At 45.0% G+C, this 27272-nt stretch overlaps 1 protein-coding gene and 1 long non-coding RNA gene across 2 annotated transcripts in view; one reads left to right on the top strand and one right to left on the bottom strand.

The window, feature by feature from the left end:
• LOC134158081 (uncharacterized) overlaps positions 1 to 27272 on the top strand; it is a 203428-nt gene that overhangs the window by 90634 nt on the left and 85522 nt on the right. The window lies entirely within an intron of this gene.
• Positions 13682 to 19251, bottom strand: BOD1 (biorientation of chromosomes in cell division 1). The gene is made up of 4 exons (XM_062607671.1): positions 18969 to 19251; positions 17528 to 17652; positions 15535 to 15735; positions 13682 to 14559 (listed from the first exon to the last, which is right to left on the bottom strand). Exons 1-3 carry the CDS (start codon positions 19197 to 19199, stop codon positions 15537 to 15539), a joined length of 555 nt encoding a protein of 184 aa, XP_062463655.1. The 5' UTR covers positions 19200 to 19251; the 3' UTR covers positions 13682 to 14559; positions 15535 to 15536.

Below are 27272 nucleotides of genomic sequence, written 5' to 3'. Positions count from 1 at the left end.
TTCCGCAAAATGTAATAGCTGGCAGAAATGCTTTCAGAAAAGAAAACTTACTCTGGATGGTGAGTCCTGGACCTCACCTAGTGTCCACCAGGAGTTAGCTTTTCTTCCTTGAAGGGAACTTCACTGATCTATCCCAGAGTCCAGCTCTGATGCTATAGCCTGGCTTTTCCCTTTTGCTGTTTGCAAACCAAGTATGTTTGGGAAGTTTAAGAGAGTAGTGCAAGCCCTAGGTATTACTGTCATCCATCTGAAGGGCCAAGTTAGTGCTGACAAGTGCAGTCAGACTGGAGGTCTTCTAATATGTTGCAGAGCTTGCAAAATAACGGGAATTGGAGCCACCTAAATCCCAGGGCTGACCTGGCACTTGATGTGATTCCATGAACACACTGGGGCTCCTGTTACTTCTTACAGTTGCCAGCGGACTCAAGGGAGTGATGTGGCAGTGGGGAAATGCTGAGAGGCAGGTACAACAGGGCTCAGTCTCCAGCTGCTGTAACATGGGTTAGTAGCTTTGTTCCTTACTTTTTTTGATGAAGCCATTTTGGGGATTTTTTTCCCTTCAAAAAAATCTTTGAGATACTGTATATTTTTCAGCATTCACTTGTTTTTTATTTTCTTTAAAAATGCTTTAGCTGCAAGTATATTTAAAAAATGATAACTTGGGACTAGCCTGGGGTCAGGAGCAGTTACGTGTCCCATTAGTGAGCTGAGCATTTTGCCTTTTCAGTGATATAAAATTTCCTGGAGATAGCTGCCTTATGAGTCAAGGCCAAGCATCATCTGCAGATCATCAAACCTGTCAGCCCAGTGCTGCTTTGTGCAGAAGGAACTGGTGACTGCCTGGGAGGTGTTAACAGATGAATGAAAGATGGTTGTCCCAGCCTGCTCATGGGGTGACTTCAGGAGGGCAGTGGCTCCTCAGGCAGATGACATGGTGAAATATGCGCTCAGTGTGTATCACAAGATACAACTTTAGTCACATTTCAACCCCATGGAGATGAGGTGTGCGTCAGTGCTGCTGTTTATGCAGCCACTAAAAGTTTCCATCGAAGAGTCTGAGTGCATGAGTGAGCGGCATGCTGGAAAGGCTCTGCAAGCAACTGCAGAGACCCAGCTGGTCAATTAGTTACTGCGTTAACGAAGTAGGTTCAGGATTCAGACAGTGTGTCATGGACCTTAAATGAACTGCCTAAAGTCACCCATCAGCTTCCAGATACCCTCTCTTGCGCAGAACATGATCTAACATCAGTATCTGGGGATCTGCTGGTTGGCACTGCTGTGGGATGCTCTTGACCCTCAGAAAATATAGCGAAGTTGATATAACTCCCCAAACAGGGGCACAATTACAGAAGTTCTACCCTGGCTTGGGGAGAAACTGTTTCTCCTCTTTGAAATACTCTTACCATTGAGGTTATGAGAAAAAAACAGATGTAGGCTTGCCCTCAGGCATGCAGGGTTGGAATTAATATAGGAACTAAATTTCAGGGGCGTTATGTTAGTCTCTCCACTATTCAGAAGAGGTTGTCTGTTTACTCACTGACTTTCAGTGATTTATAGAGGGCTAGTTAAATGTCTGTTAAAGTCAATAGGAGCCTTTTGATGTCAGTGGACTTCAGTTAGGCCCACAGTCTGCCCATTCTTGTAGCATCTGGGTACATGGCAAGGGAAAAGCATGAATGATAAATCAGGCAGTAAAGTAAGGGAGGGCTGAAAGAAAAAAGCCTTCACTTGAACAAAAGCTTGTCTCAAAGGTACAGTGTTTCTCAGAGCTCTCAAATGCACAAACTGTAGCTTTCTTTTTTTGGCTTTTCAATGTTCTATTCTGTTTTTTAACGGACAGTCTGTTCTTGTGGCTGTTAATGCTTTCAAGTACTGCAGCCTCCATTGGTTTGGGGTGTTGTAAAAATGACTTCATTAGCATTTATTTGGTTGTCTGTCTTAGGAAGCAGCCATGATTGATGTGCTCATTGTCTGGACTTTCCAAATGACTTATCTCCATTGTGCCATTCAGTTTTAAGCAACTGTGATGTTTCTTGGGTGTGTGTGGGGCTGGATTTAATCTTCAAAACATTCTTCAAACCTTAATTCTCACAAAGCCAATTTGGGGGGCAGGTTGTTGATGCATTTCCTGTTTTATAAACTGGGGTAATGGGTGCAGAGAGGTGTTACCCCGAGTCAAGCATGACATCCCAGCTGGAGCTGGGATCGGAACAGAGGAGATCCTGGATCCATCCTTGGTGTTGAGGATGTTTTACTTTTGTACACTTCTAGCCTAATGAGGCACAGATTCTAGATGCCATGTGGACAAATGAGCTTAGATAAAAAACTGCTATCTGACACTCTCATCCACACCATTGCAAAGGCAAAAAACCCCCACTTCTCCATCAGCAGCATGTGAATGTCTGGATCATGTACATCTACAGTCCAGTAACAACCACTTTGACTAAGCTGTGTCCCTACACAGTGGACTCTGAGAAGGTAGACCAGACGTCTGTGAAATATGGGTCATTTAGGGGCAAAAGGCCATTCAAGGGTGGCTTCAGGCAGAAGCCAGGCTTATTTTGGCATCTGCAGAAACTCTGAGGGAGTTTATCACCTCTGAGTTGCTGGAGCCTGAAAAGACTAGTCCTTTTTTCTATGCTGATAACAGCAGTAATAACTCTATGCCCAAATACCTTTCTTTATTTTCAAGACCCTTTGGTCATTAAAAATAACCCCCTGCTTGAAAACAGTACATGGCAGGGAAATAAACTTGAAAGGCTTTTTCCTACACAAAAATTTTGTTGCCTCTCCTAAAGCCAGTGGAGCCCTGTACTTGGCCTTTTGTAGTCAGCAGAATTAGAAAACACAAGGATAACAGATGGGGGGGGGATCAATTCCTAACTGCCCTGAGTTTGATATCAGCAATAATGTGTCTGTTTCACAGGTAGTTCTTCGCAGCACACTGAAGTGGATATTAAAGGGGCACAGGCATAGCAGTGCTTACACAGGAGGAGTCTGCCATGGAAAACTTGCTGCTCTAGGAAGCGATGTCACTGGGTGGTGGCAGTAAATGGCTTAGGAGAGGTTACCAGCCATCCATTGCCCAAATTAGCAAGTCTTAGGGCTAGCTAGTGAGGTCTGTGGGCTAACACTCTGCATGGTTTACCATGGAAGATCCTGCTTTTCCAATGAGATGTACAACTGAGGTGCCAACATTATAAAACAATGAAGACCCCACATTTTGTGTGTATTGGGCTATTGCTGGGTTGGTTTTTTTTAATTATTTTTTTTTCCCCTTTTAATTCCATGCTCTTTTAATTCCATGCTTAATTCCAGTTCCTGTTCACACTCCCTCCTAAATTGTTATGATTTATTTGTGTTTTATGCCTGCCCTTCTCTCGTCCCAGTGGTGTCTGGATTTCAGGGAAGGATGAAGCAAATTCCACAAATGAAGTCTGATTCTGCAGAATACTACATGTCTTCAGGCAGCTTTGATTTCAGTGAACAGGGTTATCAGCTGTTTGGCACCTTGCAAGTCTGGAGCCCATGTGGGGTGTTGGCTGTAAAAGATGCTATGAAAAAGGAAAAGTACATTGTGCTTGCAAGAACTAAATTTATCACAGTATATTACGTGGCTATTAGTAGAAATTAGTGCAGGATTAGTACCTAGAGAAGAAAAGAGGAGAAAGCGAGTGGATAAGGGACACCTTACATTAGGCACATGTAGCATAGACTGTTTCACAGGGACAGCTGAAAATTCTCGCTCTTTCCTGTTGTTGGATCAGATTCCATTGGTAGAAAGAGGGCAGAGTGCCCCGGGGAAATATCTCAATAGCCCATGGCCCCCTCTGACATCAGGTCAAATATTCCGGGTCACATAACTGAAGGCTGCCTGATGAAACTCAATATTACAATGGATCAAGTGCTTCTGCCACATGGAGCTGATGTGCTCCTGCCCTAACAGACTCAGTACGCTCAGCAGACGCTCAGGGAGAACAGAGGTTTCAGCCCTGGCTGAGCACAGGGCTCGAGCAGGAATGATGGATGAATAAACCTGTCTGGACTTAGGTTAGCGCTGGTGGTCAACAACTGCCAATGGAAGAACAGTGGTGGCAGATGAAAATGTGGCTCTGCTGGGATGGAAGGGAAACAGGGAAGCAATGTTGTGGTTTGGGGAATAGTTTGTACAGAACAAGGAAAAAAAGCTTGAAAAAAATGGGAGCCCTGATGTGCCCGAAAGAGGAAGTGCCACCCTCATCTTGCCCAATGCCACAGTAAATTAAAGCCTGTTAAATGGCTAGGTCCAAAGAGTGAAAAAAGCCAATATTGCACATACTTGAATATGGCCTACAGGCATTCCAGTGAAGAGACTGATCTTGCACCAAGAATGTGAAGTGGTCTCCTTTTCCAGTAAAACAAAGCCTAATGTTGCCTCCAAACCCCATTTTCAAAGCTGAAATCACTGTAAATCAATTTCTGCTGCAGATGTCCAAATAAGCCCCATTTCTATCATTTTTTTTTCAGTAAAAATAGCTTATCCTCTGACATCTGGGAAAGGTGAAGGTGTTGCCAAGTACTGAGCTGTCATAATTGCTGTCATAATTTGCTTTCTGATTGTTTAAAGTCCCGTTAGATTTTCTTCTATTATGCTTATTACCATCTTCTTCTAGAAATAAGAGAGTGTGGCTGATGGGAAGGACTCCCATATTCTGCAGAACTGGCACATACTGTTTTACAAACTTATTCCCTGCCTGCAGCCCGAAGCGCATTGCAGGCTGAACTCTTTAACATCTTGAAAGCTCAAAGTAATGTGGAAAAGTAAGATTGAACAGCAAAACCCAAAGCTATTTTTACTGCAGAATTGCTAGTTCAGCTAATAAAACACTGAGAATTTCTAGAACTTTTGAGACCTTCTGAGACTTCATTGCTGCTTAGCTTGCCCCCGATTTTCATAGAAATAAGTCAGATCTTCATGATGATACGGTGTCAGCAGTATTAATATGTGTTATTTTGCAGAGTGAGACAAATGCTGGTGGAAAGTGCAGGATGTGAACGGACTGGTCACAGGCAAGGTGCTGCTGCAGCACAGGCGATTTCAATCTTCTCATTTTCAGTCTCCTCCTCCCCATATTCCCCAGCCTTTTTTCTCAAGAACTTTGTTTAGGGGTCTCTGTGCCTATTCAGGCTCAATTCCCTCCAATGAAACTGGTAAAAGCCTCTCCAGTTATTTCTGATGAAAGTCCTGGGATTTTGAGCAATTCCTTGCTATATATCACTTAGCTGCTTTTCAGTGAGAGTGATTTAATTACTATTATGAGCCAGTATCTTGTAAACTTGTTTCTTTTGGATCCCTTTTCCCATCCCCAAGAACATTATTTCCATGCCTTTATTTCTTTTGGATGGGCTTTCACATTGCAACTGCCCTGGGTTAATGCTTAAGTCTGAACTGCTGGTTTGGCTGGGAATATTCTCCATCGATCACTTTCCAGTAACTCCCAGTGACTCAGTGTCCTGCAGGCTGGTATCTGAGCTCTGCCTTCACTTCAGCCCCGTTTCATTAGTATGCTTTTGATTTCACTCTCTGCAGTTAAGTAGAAAGCTCTCGCAGAGGTAAGGGATGACATACATATTACAGCTGCAAAAAATACAAATTATTCATCACAGCTAGATTCAAAGCCATAAAGGCAGCTCTGTCATCTGTCCTACCGCTTCTCAGAGCTGCTCTCTTCGAGATCCTCAAGCCTCCAGAGTAAAGCTGTTCTTCTGGCTGGAACAGGTTTTTCTTCTAGGCATAACAGAAGGAGCTGAGCTTGAGAGGGACAGACTGGCAGGTTTTTATCTGTCCTGGTTAAGACTAATGATTAAGGTGGCTAATCATCTCACAAATGCTTCTAACGGTGAGATGAGTGATAATCAAAGCAAAACCCAGATTTTTCCTTAGGCTTGGAATAATCTGGCTCAGGAAATGCTACAGGGCCACGTTTCTTTATTATGAGGTTGGAAGATTTCCCTGACTTTGGGATAAGTGAGAACTTGTCTCAAATGGCTGCTCACAGGGGACTGATAGTCTGCAGAGGGACCTAATACTTAATTGAAAACATACTCAAATGAATGCTTCCCTGAATTTCTTGTGTCTGCAGTATTGGCCAAGAAATCAGTTGCCTCTTTATACAGGTGCTTTCATGGCCTTCATATAGGCTTCCATGTGCTCTCTGTAGTGGTGCAGACCTGACAGTCCTTGCCCTAAGGATACCATGGCATGGATATGGTTCTTCCACCACGTGGCAGAACCCCATTCACTTTCCTCCTCAGTTTTCATGCACAAATTCTCACTCCAGCTTACTTCAGGCAGCTCTGCAGGGCAGTGAGGCCGTGGTAGGGATGTGTGATCCCCCCCAGGGTCTGCATGCCAGCCCCAGTGGTTCCATGAAACCCTGACAGTAAAGCCTGCATTAAAACAAAACCTATTAAAAACTGCCTTGACCAAAGGGACCATGGTGAGCTTTACCCACCAAGCCTCCACTTTGTTCTGCAGAGGAGACTGGCTTGCCAAAACACATGACTTGTGAGAAAATTTGATTTGAGAGTCAGCAAGTCTCTTACCCAGATAAATGTTTTACTTCTCACCTAAAAAGCACTGCAGCTTTTGGGATAGCTGTGCCCTGAGGCAACCAACCCTGTTTCAGCCCTGTGGTGAGAGGATGGTGCCAAGTGACAAAATAGCAGCATCTTGGGGATGGAGTTTGGTTTTGATTTGAAAAACTGTGATTTTACGTTCCTCCAACAAAACAAACCACCCCAAACCCATCATGTTTTGAATAATGTATTTTCCCTAAACCCCTTCCTCACCTGTTTGCCCTGCCCTTTGCAGAGGGCAGCCTGCAAAGGGGAAGCTTTGCAAACCCACCACCCGAGAGCCAGCACCTAAATCCTGCGGCTGCCAAATCCCACCCGACAGCCGCGGTACCCCCGGCCGTGCACGTCAGCAGTGGCAGCTTGGGGGGTGGCAGGATGGGTTAAATAACAGTGGAATAAGGCACGCTGCCTCCTCAGCACCGTCCCCCCCAGCACGCTGGAGCGGGTGTCTGCTGGACCCCTGTGGCTCTCTGGTGGCAGCTGGAAAGCTGATGTAAAGCTCTTCAAGATGGAGCAATGTACCCGCTGGTACTGTGCCAGTACCCCAGAGAAATGATGCTGGGCTTGGCCCTGTTTAAAAAGGGAAAAGAAATCTGCCCCTATAATAACCACTGAGGGTAGCTGCTGGACACCCCCACTCCTTGTACCTCCGTGACATCCCTGGAGGAAAGGGGTGGGATATTTTGGGGAGCAGAATTAGCCTTGGGCACCTGCCAATTCTGTGTGCCCAAGCCAGTGGCAACATGGAACCTTCAGGTATAACCCATGCAGCCAGCTGGTGCCAAATGCCACTCTTCCGTGCCATTTCAGGAAAGATGAGCTTTTGCAGCAGATTATGGCGAAGTCCAGGTTCCCCTGAAGGAAGTGGAAACTGAGGCAGGGTTGCAGATAGCTGGTTGCCCTTTTTGCAGGTGAAGCAGGGTGGCTTTTACTCTGGGAGGTGTTTGGGGTGGGGTGGGAAGGGAAGATAATGGCTCAGGTGTGCCCTGGGTGAAGGTGAGATCAATTGCTTAGCAGAATCCCTGCAGCAGACAGACGGGGAGCACAGTGTGTGCTAATGTCTGGGGAGTGAAGCAGATGGCTCTCCAGAGCAAGGTAGGTTTGAATTGGACTTTATTTGGGTTTCCTGTGTTAGTAGGGTGCTTTTTGCAAAGTCTTGCATTTGTAACATAGTTTTTGCTAGCTGGAGAAGCCATTGAATGGAAGGTGTGGAGCTCAGGCTGGTGCTGGAGACCAGTCAGGAGCTGGTGTTGGAGACCTCTGAGCCTGGTTCTCTTAGTTGAAGCAGTCCCTGTTTTGCTGTGTTTTGATGGTAGAAGTTGAAGAAAACTGCCTGGAGGAATAAGTCTTAGCAGGAGGAGCTGGTGGAGGTGAATGCTGTTACATGAGGGTAAGGAGGGGGGTGATTAACGTGTTGGTGTCTCACAGGGAGTGCTGTGGAGGAAGAGTTATGGCTGGGTTTTCCTTTTTTTGCTGCAGTTGTGCTGCCCCCTTGTTGAAAATGTGAAATTTGATGAGTGTTCTCTGAAGCAGGATTGTTTTATCTCCCTTTTGCAGAGTTGCAATGGAATATGAAACTCACAGGTATCATGGCTTTCTAATTCTGCTACAAATCCCTTCCAAAATGGATGCATTTACTGTATGTAGTTGTTTGGATTTCCCAAAGGTCCCAACTCTGCAAAGTAAACTGCAGCCATCTGATTCTTTGTAGGGCCAAGACCTGGTTTGGGGATTTTCTTTTCTAAGTGATCAGGTTTTGTTATCAGTGCACAAGGCACTGATTTCCTGGGATGAGAATCAGCATGATACCGTCAGTGAAACGTGAGGTCCTCACAGTCCTTTAGCCTGGTCGGGTGGGTTGGGCTTGTTGCATTTTGCTGTGGTGCCTTTCCCTGGGCCTGGTCCAGTGCTGGAGGGAATTTCTGGTGGAGGCAGCTCCCAGTCTGATGGCTGAGGTAGCGCATTTCTCTGTGCCGTGGCTTCTGACGGTGTCTAGACAAGGGCAGTTACTGCTGGGCTGGTTACTGCCCAGTCATGTTTCCGAGGCTGACTTGGCGCTGATGTGGGCTCAGCCCTTGAATCACAAAAATGCAAGAGCTGAAGCTATGATTCCGATACCATCTCGTGGCACTACCATTTGCACCCTCAGGCACTGCTACTACTGCTATGGCCTCAATCTTGTTCACGCTGGACCAGATCAGTGAATTACTGATTGGGGCAGGTCAGAATTTAAAATTTCACATCCTAAATCTGTGTTCTCATCCATGATCACTTAGGCTGTTCACTTTTCTCCCCAGGCTCTCCCTAATCCCAATTGATACTTGTCTCTGACTATTAACCCACTTGAGAAGTTACAATACCTGTTGTGTGATTTGCTTTAGACAAGTACAGTCAGAGTTCATGGAAGTGCTTTGTGAGAGCTGCCTCCACACCTTGCAGAGCTGATTCACTCCGGAGTCAGCAAAGGCTTTGGAGTCCTGTATCTGCTCAGGTTTTGTAAGAAGGCATCAAGGCTGAGAAATGAAGTAATGGTTTATCTCCCTCTTATGGCCAGATTCAGAATGGCTACGCTACAGAAGCTTTTTGGTAGGGAGGAAAGGGAGCAGGGAGTACCTGCACTTGTGAGCTTTGGTGGTGTGGACATGGGGAACCCTGACTGCTCACAAGGAGTTAAACTGACCTCTCTTTAAGAAACCTGATAAAATATATTTTTCACTACAGTATAAACAGGAAAATATCTGTGAAAGAGTTAAACTGCTCCAGTACCTTCTGAGTTTGTACTGGTTTCCAGTTAGCAAAAAGCTCAGCAGAGATTGTAGCTATACCTTGTATGTTGAAAAAGAAGGTGCTGTTAGAAAACTTGGCTGGTAACCAGTGATGCCCAAGGTCCCAGAGTAGTGGTGCTCTTGAAGCAGGTGGCTTATGAGCAGCCTTGAGACCATGGGTGCTGCTCTTTCTCTTCCTACTGATGTGGTGAAAAGAGAGTAAAATGGTCCATTAAATATTCCAAGTATGGTTTCTAACCCTCCTTGTGCCCCTTCCTTTGGCCAAGATCAAAATGATATATTCAGAGCCCTCTCTTCCTGGCGTACTGGCTGTGCCTCATTAAAACCAGTCATGCTTGTCCTAAAACCAGGAGAGGAAGTGGAGCTGGATGCGGTTTGGGTTCAAGGCCTCTGTGTTGTTTCCAGCATGGGTTCAGACTACTTTGGCAATGACTAGCTTGGTATCTGGGGCAGGTGTTGTTCTGACCCGCTGCCCTGACAGGGGCCAAGTTTGATATTTCTCTGTGCCAAGGATTCAGAGTTGTGGTTTGGACGTGCCTTCGATAGGTCAGGATTATTCCCCTTTCCTGGAGAGGGGTTTTGTTGCCTGACCTGAAGGCTGGGAATCTGGGAATGTGTCACTCACTCATCTGGTGTCAAGATTCAAAACCGGTCTGGTTCCAAAATCTGTAATAAATTTTGAACTTGGAACTGCATTTCCATGATGTGGCAGTACTTGAGGGATGAGTAAGGCCTATGTACCACTGAGTGAAGGCAGCAAAGACGAGTGATCTAACATGTTACTCTTTCTCATTTGGCTGTCCTCCTTCACCAGATACACTTGAATTTAGGTGTTCAGTTACAGAGGTCTGATCTAACAAACCTGCTTGCGGTTATTCAGGGATGGATTTGGAGACTTGGGTTGGGTTCACCTCTACCAGGAGACATCATGCTACTTCTAAGATGGGATGTGGTTATAAACACCAGAACTGTTGCTGGAAAATATGGGCTGGTTTAGACAGAAGCTAAATATATAATGGCAGTTCTGATTCTACTTCTTTTAGTGAAGTCTGCTTGAGTCGGTGTCTGACTTACCAATGGACTAGATACTACTCAAATAGCTGATGAGGGCAGGGAACTGGTTGGGCTTGAATTGCTCTGTTGCTAATCTGTTTCAGGTAAAACTGGAAAAAGCATCTCTGGAGTTGTCACAGAAGAGCTACATAGATGTAGGGGTACCCTGCTCTTCCTTATTCTTCCCCCAACTTAAGATCAGGGTGGATTTTTTGCTTTACTGTATTTTAATCATATGGAATGTGGGATAATTCCTTTTATAGCCAAGCAACAGCTATAATTTGACACATTACCTTATATGCCCCTTGGTTGTGATTGATAAGTGCCAGGATGATTGACATGGCAACGCAATCCTTCTAGGTACGTTTGTGGCTTTGGGTACGCATTTTTCCCCCTTCATAGGGCCAGTGATGAAACTGGATTCAATCCATCTGCTTCCAGTTCTGGAGTCAATCAAACACTAAATGGCATAACAAAAAGCTAGTCTGGCCAGCAAGATGTGAGTTTCAAGATTATTCTGTGGGACTTCAGCTGTAGTATCTAATCCTTAAAACTTGTATGGTAAATCGCACCTTACTGGTCTGTGTATCTATATTGACATGTGTATTCCTTTCATTCCATTTTCATAATATTGGACCTAAATACAGCATCTTACTCCCTCCCCACTCCAGAACTTACATAGGAGGGTAAAGTTGGCTTCCATTTACAGGCAAGCAAATAGGTAAAACAACAGCCACAGACATGGCTGTGGACCAGCAGGACGCTGCAGAGAACTTGTACTCCCTAGTTCCTAGTCTAGTGTCTACCTGCTGAGCTAGGCTGGCTCCTGGGGGTCTGGACTCTGACGTTTCCATAGGGCAGAGCAGCCATGCTCTGGCTCATGTTCATGCTCGTGCTCATGCAAGGCTGGTTTTCCAAGAATGCAACACAAACTCTCTGCATGTTTTCTTTAAACTTCAGCTGGTCTCTTGTGACTGGGCAGAAGCAAATGCACAGGACTGGGGCCGGCAGAGCCAAGGAGGCAGAGAACCTTTACAGCTCCTTCACATTAATACTGTATCTGATGAAGAAATGCTGCAGTCTCTTGAAACTTATAAAAAGCATGAACCTATTCATCTGAGAAAGCAAATTCAAAGTACTAAATGACTGTCCAGGAAACAGGAACAGCCAATTTCAATGTGAGAAGGACTCTTGAGATCAAAGGGAGGGCCCATTTGATCCACTGAGGCTCACTCTCCTAATGTACTGCCCTGCCCCTTCAGGTCCACAAAGGCAACTAATTGCTTCCTGAATTGCTCAAGTGTCTTAGACCTGTGTGCCTCACAAGGCTCTTCAGACTTTATTTACCATATCCAGTGTAGGGATGTAAACTGACTGATATGCTAACTTTAGCCCAACATCCTACTACACAAATGAACAATTTGAATTCTACAGTAGGTACAAACTTGTTCTTTTGTTCTGGTATAAAGATGTCTCTAGTATCATTTAAGGCTGGAATCCAGTTTCTATCAGTTGCCAGAAACATTTGTATATAATCAAAAGGCACTACCTACTGTTTCTTCATCATTATAAGGACTTTGTGGCTTTTTTCACTGTCCCATTAGATGTAAGGCATGCACCCAAAGCTTGTTACTTTCAAGGCTCTGATCCAAACCAAGAACTTCAGAGCCCAAACATCAAAGACTATGATCCCAAATGTGGTTTGGCTGTCTAATATCATTAGGCGCCTCAGTTCTGATCTGAAAGTTCCCATAGTCACTGCAGTCATGCACTGTGCCTAGGCTGAGACCAACAAAGGCACAGCCCTACACACACAGAGCAGTGGCACAGCATTAGTGTTTAGTTCAGAGTTTAACACAGCCTCACATTCAGAGAGAGAACAACAGAAAAACCTCTCAACTACAGTGACTGAATCTTTTCTCCTTCACTCATCTGTTACAGCAGTTCTCAGAGGTAGGACACACAGGTTCAGATTCCCTCTTCACTGCAGTAAATCAAGCTCCACTCCCTACTTTTTAATGTCTCTGCTCCCTAAGTACTGCTGCTGTAATGCAGAATTTGTTCTCAGAACCCTTTTCACTTGCTCTTTCTAGACTCTTGGAACTTCTTTTTCTCCCTACTGCATAAATGGCTCAGTTTCAAAACAGTGGTCGAGACAAGCTACCAGGAGGTAAAAGACAGATCTTTTCCTGCCAAGAGCTGCCCTTAAGACTCCAAGAGAAAATACCTACTACTGATTTGGAGAGCAGTCTTTAACCACCAAATCAACATGCAGTTGAGAGCCTTTTCCTCACATACCCCTCATCCTGTTTTATAGCAGGAACACAGACTATGAAAAAAGATTCAAGCCACACATCCCGAGGTTTTTCAAACTATATCAGGAAGGTTATAGCCAGTACATTACTGAAAAGTACAGGCATTTAAGTTCCCATTTTGACAGGAATGGAATAAAAATATTGATGGAAAAATCATGTGTCAGCAGGACTACACAGCACTGTGCAGAGTACAATCTTACTGCAGTGAAGTTCTCAGAGCTCTCTTGTGAAGGGTTTAAAGTACCAGGTGTTCTTGTCTCCATTTCTGCATGTAACTGTGTTGAGACGAGGTACTAAGCAAAGTAAGTTAGCTACTGAATTGAACCACAGCATTGATCCTCCCTACAAATTACCTGGTCTGAAAGGAAGCAGAGTATAGCAGGAATTGCATCTATTTGCATACAAGGTCTATGGGTAAGGCCACAGCTAAGGTATGTAACCCATCAATAGCAAGGATTCAGACATTGCTGTGTTATTCAATGACAGAAGCACATATTAGTTTCTTAAAAGACTGCTGTCTGAACAGAAAAAAGAATAGCTCTAGCCTATTGCCAAGACTGTTTTCTTTTCAAAAGGCAGAACATGCTATCACCATCACTAGCACAAGATTGAACTTACTCAAGATTTACATACATCATTAATGATGTGAGATAAGGTCAGTTCATTTCTTTGATACTTTGTATTTTTTTCAGAGACACCTTATCTGGATAGTAATACCAGTATCCATCTTATTTCATAATAACTTCTACTAATAACCCCATGTTGTCAGATGTGGATTCATCTATGAGCTGTGTAAGGCCACATTTCCACCAGGTTTCCAGCAATCGGGACTCCTGGATTTCTATATTTTTTTCCTTGAGAATAAAAACCAAAACCAAAAACCACTCTGGAAAAGCTAGGAGTCAGAGATGGGTTTTGAAGTCTTTTATTGCAAAAGGTATGGACATTTGCTGGCAGAATACTTGATCACATTCTCTATTTGACTGTCATCCAGAGGACACTGCATGCATTCAAGCTGAAAGCATAGGACAGTTTCCACTAGGCACCTGAGAAATTTCACAGGAAAGAAAAGTCTTTCAAGTTGAAAGAGAGAAGTTTCAAACTGATCACCTACCCTGGTGCCCTTTGCTCCCCCCCCCCAGTTACCTGGGAAATAAGAATTAAATCAGCTATAGTCATAGCCAACTGTAAACATTTCCCTGCAATGCAACAGAAATTATTTACATAATTGATCCTGAAGTGTTCTTTCCAGTTTCAAACAGGAAATGTCTTTATTAAAGCAGGCAGTGCAATGAGTTGCACCTAACTTGGCACCTACTACTCAATGCTGCGCTATGCAGCAGAGGTGTATGATGCTTCCTCTTACCTGGCTTATATCAAAGCAAATCTGACAGCTCTTACTTGGTGTCTAAGAGACTACGCCACCCCAAAACATCTTTCTTCCCGCTCCCAAGTCTAGTATCATCTCAAGCCACTTCCCAACCCTCTTCAGACACCAACTCCCTTTCTCTTCCCACACCCTTGCCTGAAGGCATGATTAACAAGAATACATGCTGCTCTCTGTACTGCAGTTAATAACAAAAGTATCTTCACGCTTTGTCTATCCCTCCACATGCAGAACTCCAAGTGCATCTGAACTTCACTGATTTCAGTGCCTTCCCACAGGTCTGATAAAGGTTATTCATCTTTGGCAGACAGCATTCCTGCACCAAATGGAACAAGTAATCCATTGCCAATCTAACAGGACACGCATTTTGCAACGGCAGCTGCTTAGTAACAGGAACTCACTGCAAGAAAAAAAGAGAGTTTAGAGGATGGTGCCTTCACAAGTAAATGCATTTGAATAAAGAATAAATTAGAGTATATTAATTAACAGCTGCACTTAGCTGTAGGTTATAATGGACTTCAAATAACTTAAACCAAACAAGGTTCAAGGTACTAAGGCTGCAAGTCACAGATAACAATTCACAATTAACTTCCTTTCATGCAGCATGATTTTACATTCTCCAGCAAAGCTGCGGATTGTAATTTTCCATCAAGACAGTGGTTCCTCAGTAATAAGCATGTGGGCCTCAAATCAACACTATGATACAGGGCCTTAGCAGAGATGGGTGCATAGTCATTTGTGTTAAGACGGAGTAGCAGTTATAGCCCCCTGAGGCCCCTTGAGTTATTTTAAAGCCACAATGAACTTGTTTTCAACAAAGGCATCTGGAAAGACATAGGTTGATCTATTTAAATCAGTCAGCTTGGAACAGTTATTCACTTCCAGAGATATCACCCTTAGTCCAGCAATGACAATTCAACACTCCAGTGTATGTTCTGAAGAACAGCTACCTAAAACTTTCAATGCGAAAGCACAGTAACTCATCACCTCTACTTTCAGTTGTATTTCAGTATATATATTTTTAATCCATTTGATATTGTTCTAAATGTTATCCAGCCAATTCCATGAAAATTACTGCTGGATATGCTTTTAGTGGAATAAATGGCCTTTTGGCCTGATCCAAAACTGACACTGGAAGAGTCTAGTGTTCCTTGACAGCTGTTTTACATCATACCTATGTCTTCAGTCCTAATCTATTTTTAGCAGACACTTCAGTGGAAGCAGCTCAGAATGACTGTGACATTGACAACATGCTGATGATTAAAGTGTTGTATTTTTCCTGGTTTGACAGGGAGGACATCTCTATCTTGCATTCTGCAAACTACAGAGATGAGATACATGAAAGACGTGAGTAGTAAATGCAGGGATACAAGACCTTTAGGAGGCATCCTGAGATGGAGCAGGAGGATCCTTGTTCTCAGGCTCTGGAGGAGGAGCTGGCACACTTTCCTCTTTCTTTTGTGCAGCCAAAAATTCATGAATTGCCCTCTCTATCTGGGGCCTGAAGATGTGGTTTAGTTTTGGATCCACCACCTGAGAAATAATTCTGTCCACTCCAGCTTCCAGCATTCCTGACCTTGAACAAAGACAAAGGAGTCATTCAGCTGCTCTGAAAAACTTCTCCCCAAACTCCTCCAGTAATTCTCCAGAGCCCTCCAGTCAACTGCAATTAGCATTAACATGGTGAGAACTGCAGCCCACTCAGTAGATCCTTAACAGGGGGCTGTTTCAAGCACCTATTTTCCACCCAACCCCCTCTGACTTCTCCCTACAGAATTAACAACTGACATCTGGTCCCCCAGGTACTCAAATGGCACGTTGGACAAGAGCCACTTTAATAGGGCTCATGTAGAAATGAGGTCAACATGAAAGCAAACAAACATATTTTGGCACAAACAAGGGAAACAAGCTATTCTGAGGAGGAGGGCAGGTGAAAGTGCAGTCTTTTTTTTTGGCTGTCTGGAGGGAGAAAAGGCCTGCCCCCTAATAACATTGCTGTCACTCATTCCTTATAACTGTTAGTCTAGACAGATGGGTATTAATTATAAAAACAAGCACATGTAGCATACAGAAAAGTTTCTGGAACTGAAAACTAGTAACTGAAGTGACTTATTACTTCAGGGGCTGCGTCAGACTCTTGGATTGTGGGGCACAGGCTGCCTACCAGGCTTAAGTCATGTCTGCAAGGGAGCAGGGGACAGGAAATGGACATGTTGCCTGGTGCTTGGAAAAGCAGCCACAAGACTAATAAGGCCATGAATGCTGTGAGTGAGTGGGTACAGGGTCACGGCACATCATGTCACCTCCAAGTAACAGCACACCTATATGTATGCATGCAACAAAGGACATACACATCTGGACAGCCTAAGCACTCAGCCGTGCAACTACAGGAGCAATAGGGACCCTCCAAACTCCCTAATACTGTCTGCCTATGGCCTACTTAAAGGGAGCATGCTACATTCTTCTCATTACAGGCTCCCTGATTTAACATTTTTCAGTTGTCCACTTCATTCTAGTGGTAGCCTAACATGAAATAAGAGGAAGCATTTAGTGACAAATATGTCTCAAGGACAGGAAATTCTGTACTTCCAGTGAACACCCCCTTCTCTAATTACAGATTAAACAAACTAATAGTGATTTACAGATTCCATCAAGTACTCTGAAATATGGTTTCTTCTGTGTGTGAGACAATCTAATAACATTTCCTTATAAGCATAAAGTTCCATTATCAAGTTCCCTACTGCCCCTCTACCCACAACTTTTACTATTTATCTTTTATCTACGATTTTTAGTTAAAGAAGCTAAGGCTCCTACTTCAGGCTGCAGTGAATTAGTAGCAAGAGCTAATAACCCTAAGTCTCTAAGCAGCATAGTTTAAGCTGGCTTTCCTGTAATGCTGGAAATGTAACATCTTGAATAGCTGTACAGAAGCTATCCTCTGCTGCATGAAATCAGCCTAGCCCAGTGCGATTACTGCCTGCTAGTGGTCAGAGTCTACCTAAACAAGCTTTGGCACCTTCAGGATTTTTTCTTTAAGTGATGTAGGCTCTTTTCTGAAGATAAAGGTCATTCAGATCGGTACAGTTTTGCTAGCAGGCACAGTGATGGCTATTTGCAGTAATAACTTGGCTAGATAGCTAATACAAGTATTTCATCATGCTACGTAACTCATCAACATACAGATTTCGGGTAAAGCAGTACTATAAGCATTTTAATGAGGCTTAAGACTGCACCCACAATTACAATGAAATTTGTGAAAGCACAAGAGAAACTGTTGTGAAAAACTTAAATCTGTACATTCTTATTTGACTTAGATATTTAGACTTTATGAAATAGCATCATTATTTTACAGAATGTTGCTTACTTACTGAATCACACTCTGCCTTAGCCCATTTCGTAACTGGTTTTTGTTCATTGCTGGATTCCATTCCTGTTTGTCCAGGTGGGTCGATACAAAGTTGTCTACTTTCTGCCTCAAATTTTGATAGGCTGGCTAAAAAAAAAGGAACAGGACAGTTAAACAGCTTAATGATCTCAAAGAATCCCCTGCCAGAGTCCTTCATAATACACCTTTTGTCATGTACACTACTGTTCTCTGTCTGTATTCCCCAGCCTTTCAAGTTCTGAACAAAGGTAACCTTGTTTTACCTAAGAACACAACTAGTAACTGCAAAGAACAGTCAGTGTGCTATCATAATAATTCAAACAGCTGGGTAGACTGCCTTTAAAATTTTGTCTACTTGTAGTATTACTTGGTGAAATGCAAACAGCCCGTGAAGACAGGAATTCAACGTTACAGCAGAGTTCTTGTTGTCTGGAAATGCTCCATCACAGAATTCCAGGAAATTGGGCAAGTAATACTGTCACTAACAAAGAACTTGATTATTTGTTTCTGTGATACTAATAAAAAGATGTTCAGAATTATGCGAGTTCTATCAGTGGAGACTTAATTCCAGTGAACAGGAAACGAACTAACAAACATATATAAATACATAGGAACCTGATGCTGTGCCAGGAAAGGCCAATAAAGTGGCAACATTTGTATTTCAGAATTTGAGATGTATATGGGATGATGAATGAAAGGGCTGGTAACAGAGATGCAGTATCTGCCCTGGGCAGTGTATATCTACCCTGGCAAAGCTGCTCAGTTATGGCTGCTCTGTGCAGGTGACCTGACAGCTTCAGGAATGGCTTTGCAATGGCCACTGGTGAGGCCTAGAATGATAATTGCAGGTCCCAGGAGTTTTGATGGAAGTTTAAAGATTCTGGACAGCAAAACACCCGTGTTCACTTTTGATAGGGCAGTCATGAACAGCCCAACTTCAATACTGCCAACAAATGCTCAGGAGTTCATGCTGCGACTGAGGAAGAAATTAGTTTAAAACAACAGCCTGAGAACATCATGAAAGAAAAGTTAAATGCTTTGGAAATGTGGGAATTATGCTCAAGAGGAGGGGTGTTCTTATGAGAAACCATTTTCCTAATGAGGACTGGGCTAGAAAATGAAGTCTGAGCCTATGCTCTGGTCTGTTTCTCCTCTGGGGTGCTGCTACCACCTCAAGCCAGGAGCCGCTCCATAGAGGCCTAATAAGCACCGACCATAGGGCGGGTGTGCAGCCCCACCGCACAGCAGCTTCTGCCCGCCACCCTGGCGGCCTCCCCCGTCTCGGGCGCGGGACACCGTGCGCAAAGGGGAAGGGACGTGGATGTTCCTTCGGCCAACGGGAGCCTGGTTCCAGCGGTGCTGCCCTGGGAGGACACCCAGGGCTCCCTGGGGGCCGGGAGGCCCGCCCGGTCCGGCCGCGGTACCTTTGTGTCCACGTCGGCCAGGCAGTCCCTGCGGAAGCCGTCGAAGAGGCCGCGGCTCTTGAGCTGCTCCACGATGATGGCGATGAGCTGCGCGTCGCCGGGGGGCAGGGAGGCCGGGTCGGTGGCGCCAGGCCCTGAGCCTGAGGCCGCTCCTCCCGCTCCCCCTCCGCCGCCCGCTCCTCCGCCTCCCCCGCCGGGGGCTGCCCCGCCGGCGCCGCCGCTGTCGGACATGGCCCACGGCCTGCGCCCAGGGCCCGCCAGCGGCTGCGGCCCGCTCCCTCGCGGTCCCCGGTACTGCGACCGTCGCCTGCGGCGCGCTGAGTTCTGCGTAATCCTGACGGCGCGCTGAGTTCTGCGTAATCCTGACGGCGCGCTGCATCAAGGGGAGGCGAGTCCTCCCAAGGAGGCGCAGTTACGGGCCACAGGGCCGCTGAGCTCGCATAGCCATGGCCCAGGAGAACTACAAATCCCAGGGTGCAGCGCGACCGCACACCCACAATGCGGCGCAAGGGTGGCCGCGCTGGTTTCGTGATGCATCTTGGGAATTGTAGTTCGACAGGGTGCGTGCCGCTCCGGGTTGTGCCGCAGCGCAGTCGGTCAGGCTCCGCCGCACGGGTGCTGTCTGCGCGGAAGGGGGTTCCGGGAGGTGCGGCTCGGTGGTTCGGGTTCCCCGTCCTCGGGAGGCTCTCAGGTTCCTCAGAGGATACCTGCCAGGCTGTGGCTCCGGTGGCGTAGCTAGCACTAGGTGTAAATACAGAATAGAGTTCAGTGGCATCATCCTGGATTTCCGCCGGGATCTGAGTTTCGCTCATCGCACTGCTGGCAAAAGGGAGGGCAGAATCAAAAGCCTGCCCAGTACCAGACCCTGCAGAGGGAATAAACAACGGCTTCTGTTAATGGGGCTTTCTCTGTTGTGTGTGCATAGATTAGGGGTGTCATTTATTGTTCTGTTTACATCTGCAAGCTACAGCTAGTGCATTAGTTTTATTTCTTTCCTACTCACACTGTAAAGAAGAACTGAACTCATCAGGATACTCCCATCCTAACACAGGCGGATAAGCCGTGTGCAAATGTAATAATACAGTCCTCCACAAAGGTGCACTGCGTGGGTGCATCCTCGCTTTTTTTCTGTATACTATTCAATGAGCAGAAGGATGGCAACAGTTTGCCTGCCACGCATTGTCCTCCTCTACCTGATTAAAATTCAGCAGCTCTCAGAAGCGGTTTAAGCTGTCCCTTTCCATCTGGCAGCTTTGAGGACAGAAGAGAGGAAAAAACGGTAGTGTGTACAGAGCCTGAGCTTCACACTGACATGTAAGTGCTCTCCTGCTGCAGTGGAAAGACTGTCCTTCGGGCCAGACACCTTGTCACTGTCACTAGTCCGCACTGGCTATCTCAAAGTGGGGTACAAAACCCCCACAACTCATCCAGGCACTAGGAAATATCCATGGAATCGCATTCCTGCCGGACAGCTGCCGGCAGTGCTTCCTCCCCGCCACTTGTGACCAGCTCACCAGCACAGGTTTGCTGGCATCGCGCTGGCGCAGGCATTGCCCTTTCACATGGAGATAACTCCGTATAGGAATGCATTAATCTCGCTGTCCTGACCCCCCACCGAGATCCACAGGGACACTTGAGGGGCCGTGGGACGTGTCGCCTGGGGTTTGTTCCAACCCTGTGCTGGTGCAGGAGGCTCTGGTTGCTTCCCCAGCCAGCACGTAAACGCTTTACGAGATAAAACCATCGCATGAGCCTAGGGTTCCTCGTTCTGGAGTTCTCGGGGACACGGCCCTGGCTTCCTCCGCAGGCTGGGGACCCCGGGAGGGATCTGACGGCAGGGTCGGGGCAGGAGCCTGCTGACAGGAGCCAGCCCCGTGTCCCCGGAGGGGGAAGGCAGCGGCGGCCCCAGCAGAGGGCAGCGGGCGGCAGCGGCACGTCCCGGCGAATCCGCGGGGAAGGGACGTAATTAATCGATTTGCCTCATTAGGGAGCAAGCAGCAGAAGCCAGGGGATGGCCTCTCTCTGCTTGCGCACAATGCAGCCACTTAGGGTTCAGCAGCAGCAGCAAGGGAGCCAAGGGAAAGTTGGTTATTTTTTGAGCGAGTTTCCTGCTGTCCTGGGAAAGGCTCCTTCCCTCTGCAGCACTGGCAGAGGGCAACCCGAAGGCAAAACCAGCCTCTTGGTAGTGCCCCGAGTTCAGGAGAATCCAGCCCAGGGTTTACTGGGACTGCCACAAGTGAAAATTCCTCCCAGTTAACAAATCACTGAAAGAGACTCTGAGCATCCACATTGCAGGAGAGGTAAAGCCTCAGTGCAAACCTCTCATAGCTAGGATGTTTTCCGGCTGCAGCACTCAGAGCAGCTTCTTGCTTCAGTTAAATGCTGTCACTGTCCCCAGCCATGGCAGCTTGTCTGGAACCACCTCCTTGATAGTGCTAAGGTGAAGGACAGTGGTGATCCTGCCACGTTAGAGAAGCACTGCTCACGGACCCTGTGTTAAGCCTCTTCCTTTACTTGTAGGTGGATGCAGTGATCTGTTGCTCAGGATGGCACAAAGGAATGTGCATTTGATGTTTCAGGGCAGGGGGAAGGGGTAAACCTGACAGTTAGCAGGGATAATGAGGATTCATCGGTTTCTCTTACAAGTTGGCTGGATATGTGATCTAAGGCAAGCAGTGTTTCATAGTTTTGAGATCTGTAGCTGGGGTGTGAGAAGAACGTAGCATTTAATCTAATCTATCTGGGTATTTTTGCCCAGCATCATAGCACACAGGCAAACATGAAACTGTAGTGTCTTAGATGAAGCAGCCTATCCCCCAGGGAGGAGAACTGTGGACCTCTCCAAGCATCAGATCTCTAGTACAAAATTCATGATATCTGAATTCTCTCTATATTCGTGCCCTCAAGGAAAGCTTTAGGCAGTTTGCACAGTTCAGGTCAGTAGGACAGTCGGGAAGGGTGAAAACTTACCTGTTTGTTGCTGCTTTTGAAGACACAGTTCTGATGGTGGAATAAATGGTTAGGCTGTGGGGGAAACAGACTTGTAAACCTTAGGGAGAAAATTTATTTGAGAAGAAATAAACGTGCTTAGAAAGTTGTTTGTATCAAAGTGACGATCAAAGCAATGATTTTTAGTCTTATTTTCTTATGTTACAATCCCTCTGAAACCTGTTCATTTGGTTGACCAGGGGGATGAGGATACTTAATCATAATTTCATTTTGTGAAGGACCACCCTTATGGAGTCACACTTTCTATCACAAATGACCAGAGCCAGAAGTCAGTCCTTTTTTTGTCGTCAGTGTTTGTCACCACAGCCTTTCAGGGTTCCTCTTTTCGCAGCCCTTGGTCTCAATTCCCCCTCCCTTTGCCGTTATCACAAGAGCTGTAACCCAGCACCTCTTTCCATGGAAATTCTGATATCGCAGGGAAAAAGTTACCCTCTGCTACAGCTGCCTACAAAGAGTTCATGGACACTGGCAATTGGCTGAGGAAACCAAATTGTTCCCTAAAAGTGGTGTGAATGAAATCTGTTTTCATGGGTGCTCGAGTCCTTTCTGCTCCTTAAGGCTATCGCTAAAGACTGCACCGTTGTGTGTATGATCCTGTGGGGCAAGGGGTGGTGTGGTTGGCAGCCTGATGCTCACTATGCAGAATACACAGCAGTGGAGTCCTCGGTGATGACACCCATTTATGTCCCTGTCCACCCAGCTTCTAATTTTTGTTAAGTCTGTAGAAATGGAAATAATGCTGAGGGATCTGTTCTGGGGTATTTGATCTCTGCAGATGTGAGATTGTTCCCTTCCTTGGCAATAGAGATGAGCTTTCTGCCTTTGTTCATGCTTTGGCCTGTCACCAGGCCTGTTATAATCTGCCCATCTCCAGTGCTCAGGAACAGGTCAGCTGCTAGAGAGGCAGAAAAAGCCAACACACCACAGTATATCATAAACCCTCTTTCATGCAGCATTGTTGGCTTTTGCATGTTTGACAAGGTTTCTGCCTTAGACAACATGTGCAGCTTTATCCTATAGGACCATTTGAGATACAAGCCCCTGATTGTGAGGATTTGGGGTGAGGGCAGTCACTGGGGCTGGGCAGAGGGGAAGGTTCATTTTCCTCTCTTGAGGTTTTGCTGTATCGTTAAAAGACACAGACTGTATGGAAGAGACATAGTTGGCAGTTTTCTCTTCTTTGTCCTGACAACCTCTGGCCAAAAAATTAGAAGCCAGTTACTGAATCTAGTTTCTAGCAGCTTTGCCCTTGCCAATGATTAGACAGAGAAACCTGGAATATGCGGCTGTGGCCAGGCACTGTATGTGCTGAAACACAGATTGAATTACCATGGGGACGAGAAGCAGAAGGTGAACCTACATATGCACAGACTCCCACTGCTTCTCTCATGTACACACATGCAGATTGCCAGCAACAAAAGGATTGAACTCTAGCCATTTTAACTGTAAAATTGTAGTGTTCAAGCAACAGTGCTGGGTTTCTTAGACTGGGCCACAAAGCATTGAAGGAGGACTGTGATTTTCCATTACTTGTGTGGTTTGGGTATAGGGTAAGCAGCTCAGTGTATCTGGGAAAAATTCAATGTTAAAACTGTAATAGTAAATTACAAGGTGTATCAGTAATTTGGGAGTGGTGACTGTGAGCAGGGGCTGCCTGGGGTGCATCTGGAATCGCAGACAGTTTTCTCAGTGTAAGGCTCAGATGCTTCTGTGTCCATGCACTGAACTCTCAATGCTCCAAGATGTCCCTTCTTACCAGTTTGCAAAACTAAATGCTGGGGAAGGATCTGGGGCAAAGAGAGACAAATCTCCTCTTCTGAAATGAGAAATCAGTGGAGTGTGAAAGAAAGTCTGGGTTAACCCCAAGAGAAGATTAGGAAAAGCTCAGTAGGTATGCAGGCTTTTCTTTCTCTGAGTGCAATTCTACCCCTGTAAATGTAACTGATTTCTATAATACAAAAAATAAAACTAATTTTAAAGATTGCTTTTCTAATATTAATGTAGGACAAACCCCCTAGGAATCTTGCCATGCTATCAAAATATAAAGGGAAACCATTTCAAGGCCTGCTGGAATTGTGCTTTTAGCTCTGTTGCCCCAGCTTTGCATGCTCAAAACAAACATCTGACAGATGTGTATTTTTGCCACGGCAAGTAATGTCAGTACTAGTTTTCACCACCACCTTCTTCCATTTCCTCTGCAGGAAAAGCTTTCTGGATTGGAAAGGAGGTTACAGGAGGTGGAGAAGACAATGAATAGGGCACACTTATGCTCCACAATTCTGGGTCCTTGTAAAATGCTGCTGAAGCTGGAGTTTGTATCAAGGCAGCCTTAGCTTGTGCAATGCAAAAAAACAGCTGCTTCTGGGTAGGAGCTGTAGAAGCTGCCTCCCTTTCTCCCTGCGCTGGGACCTCCAGCAGTACAGACCCAAATCTGCTTTGCTGTTATTAGCAGGTGAGCTTTTTCCCTGGTGTGTTTGCAACCTAGATATTTCTGTGCATGAGAACTATAGCGTGTGATTTAGTACGAGTTGACTGTAAATCAAGGTGAATCCAGCAGTGGTGTCAGTGAGGCTAAATTTGCTCTTCTTCATTAGGAGCATACAATAAATGCCTGCTGGCTTTGGGCCACATTTGCCTACTTTTTGTAGGATTGTATCATTTTGCAGAAGTTCATATTCTGTTCCTTTCCTGTGGTAGGATGGAATACAGACCTAGTCCTCTGCACTGTGGTGGTAACTAGAGAGCAGTGCAGAAACCTCTGAAGTAGAGAAAATAACTTGCGTGAAAGTTTGGTGCATTCTGTGTCATCAGTTCCAAACTTGCTGTTTAATCTTTGCATCAAACTTTGAGCTAGTTAATGCAGCATTCGCTGGGTGTTTGCATAGATTGGGGTCAGTGCTGCAATGAACTTTCTTTGGCAGGCAGAGGAAGTGCCAGGGTTATTAGATCCCATAGATTTACAGAATGAACAGCTTGGCTACACAGGTGGCAAATTATTGCAAGAGTTGAGAAGTTGCAGGAATGTTCCCCAGCCCATAATTCTCTCCTGAAGAATGTGCACCATGCACCCAGCCTGCCAGCCTTTCACAGGATCCAGAACCCTGAAGAAAACATGTATTCCCTGCATGTTTGCCATTCGTGCCTGGCAATGTATTATCCATGGAACATATGCTGTATGTACGACACACGTTCTCAACTCAGACTAAGGCCCAATGCTGCAAGTGTGCTAATGGTAATGGCTCCAGTACAACAGATTTGCTCTTGAGGTTCAGATTTTATGTATTGCTTCCAAGACTGGGCCCTATGGCATTATAAATATTATTGGTGCAAAACACTATATTGCAATTTACATTTACATATAGAGTAAACATATATATAGACACACGTGTGTGCATGTCTGCATGATATACCTTTAGAAGTATCTCTGTATTAGAATAGCAGGTATATAAAGATTTAGACAGAATTTGTATATGACATGCCCATCTCCAGAATGCTGTTTTATTCTCTTTTTTGTGGTTTCTATCTTGTAACTGCAACAACTTGGAACTCAAAGTACTGTATCTTTAAGTATCTAAGGAAAATATATTTGTAAAGCAGAGCTGCTGCAGAACTTTTCAGAGACGCATGCTGTGTCCTCAAACAGAAATCTCAGTTGTTCATTCTTCTATCATTGTTTCCACTATTATGAAAGACTAAAAGCATGTGGGAAAAAATAATATAAATATTATTGCCATATATGCAGAAGGGGGTAATTTTCCACACTAGATCATCAAATGAAACCTTGTAGTGTATCTGTGTAATATAATACGTTGGAGTAATTGTCTTTCATTTGGGGTTTTAACGTGTTTTATAAATGTTTACAAAAAGTGCCAATTAAGCTGATGAATTCAGTAACTGTTCCGCTTATGCAGTGAAATATAGGCTTTTTGGTGGTAAAATGATTTGCTTGTGATGGCTCTGGAATGTAGTGTCAGAGATGGGAGTAAAACCAAAAACCCTAGGCTATCTGTGCAAACTGCTGGACAAAACCATGTTTCTCAAAGTGCAGTATTTATCTTACTTCTCAGGCTCAGAAAGAATCTCACTTTCCATACCCCAGATTTTACTATTGAGGGCAGTACTGCTATAAAAAACGCTAAGAGGAGTGATGTGTGTGGGATTAAGTGCTGCTTATATCTGATTTTTCCATTTCAGTATCTGTGGCAGGATAACATACTATGGTAGGCAGTGGTCCCTTGCTTTTCTACAGCATCGTTTTTACAGATTTTCTTCCCTGGACTTCTCTATAGTTTTCAACCTGAATAGGGTTTGACTGCTTTCTTCTTCTCCTTGCCCTATACTACCCCAAACTAGGGAATGAAGCCCCATATGTAGAGTTTCTGAACAGGAGGAAAGCATGACAGGCTGCAAGCATTTAGGGACCTAATGCTGCCTGACAGCTGATTGGAAATACTGTGGTGTCAGAAAAGAAACCAGCTGTTCACTTACCTTCTGGAGAAAGGCAAAGACTAGACTGTCACATCCAGGAGTAGAGGAGCAGTTACCCTGACATTGGAGGATGAAAAGATGAAAAAAGTAGGCTGAAAATTAATTTCTTTTGCCCCTCTGTTTCGTGCATCCATCAGCAGTACATCTGGGCATCATGGATCTAATTTAAAAGTGTAATTTCTATCCCAAAAGATCACATTTGCTGTACTTCCTGCTCTCAAGTTCAAGGGGGAGCAAACATGGAGTAGAGGTTATTTCTGCCTCTGTATGCTAGTTCTGGAGCTCTGTTTTAGCTTATTTCTTTGTCGATATGTGCATATGCATATCTGTGTGTAGCCTCATACCATGTTTTATGCTCCACATAAGTTACTTGTCCCTTATTTACAGCTTGCAGTTTTCTTCCCTTCTCTAAGGACCTGCAGCTCTTGACCTTTTAGCCTAGTAAATTATTTACACATGAGACAGTGAATCAAAATGATGAGTCTCAGGAAGACACTGCTTGTTCTCAAGGAACGAAACACATTTCTGCATGAAATCTCCTTCCTGAGGCTTTCATTTTAGGCTTGTGTGTCCTATCCTCCTCATCCCTTCCCATTATGAGAAGGAGAGGCACTCCTTTTTCACACAGCCATTTCATTTGCACAGGGAAATGTTTTGCTGCCTCTAATTTTAAAACAGCCCCTTGATATTTTGGGGAGGGGGTGAGAGGACATTAGTTTGATATCTTTCTGGAACTGGAAAACAATGAAAGAATGCAAAGAAAAGGTGTGTGTATCAGCCCAAGTTGCTACGGAAATCCCACACTGA

This window comes from Pezoporus occidentalis, unplaced genomic scaffold, assembly GCF_034315485.1.
Source record: "Pezoporus occidentalis ecotype Australia unplaced genomic scaffold, CSIRO_AGI_Poc_V1 ctg124, whole genome shotgun sequence".
Taxonomy (NCBI): domain Eukaryota; kingdom Metazoa; phylum Chordata; class Aves; order Psittaciformes; family Psittacidae; genus Pezoporus; species Pezoporus occidentalis.
Note: the sequence above shows the minus strand (reverse complement) of the source record. Positions and strands in the feature narration are given on the sequence as shown.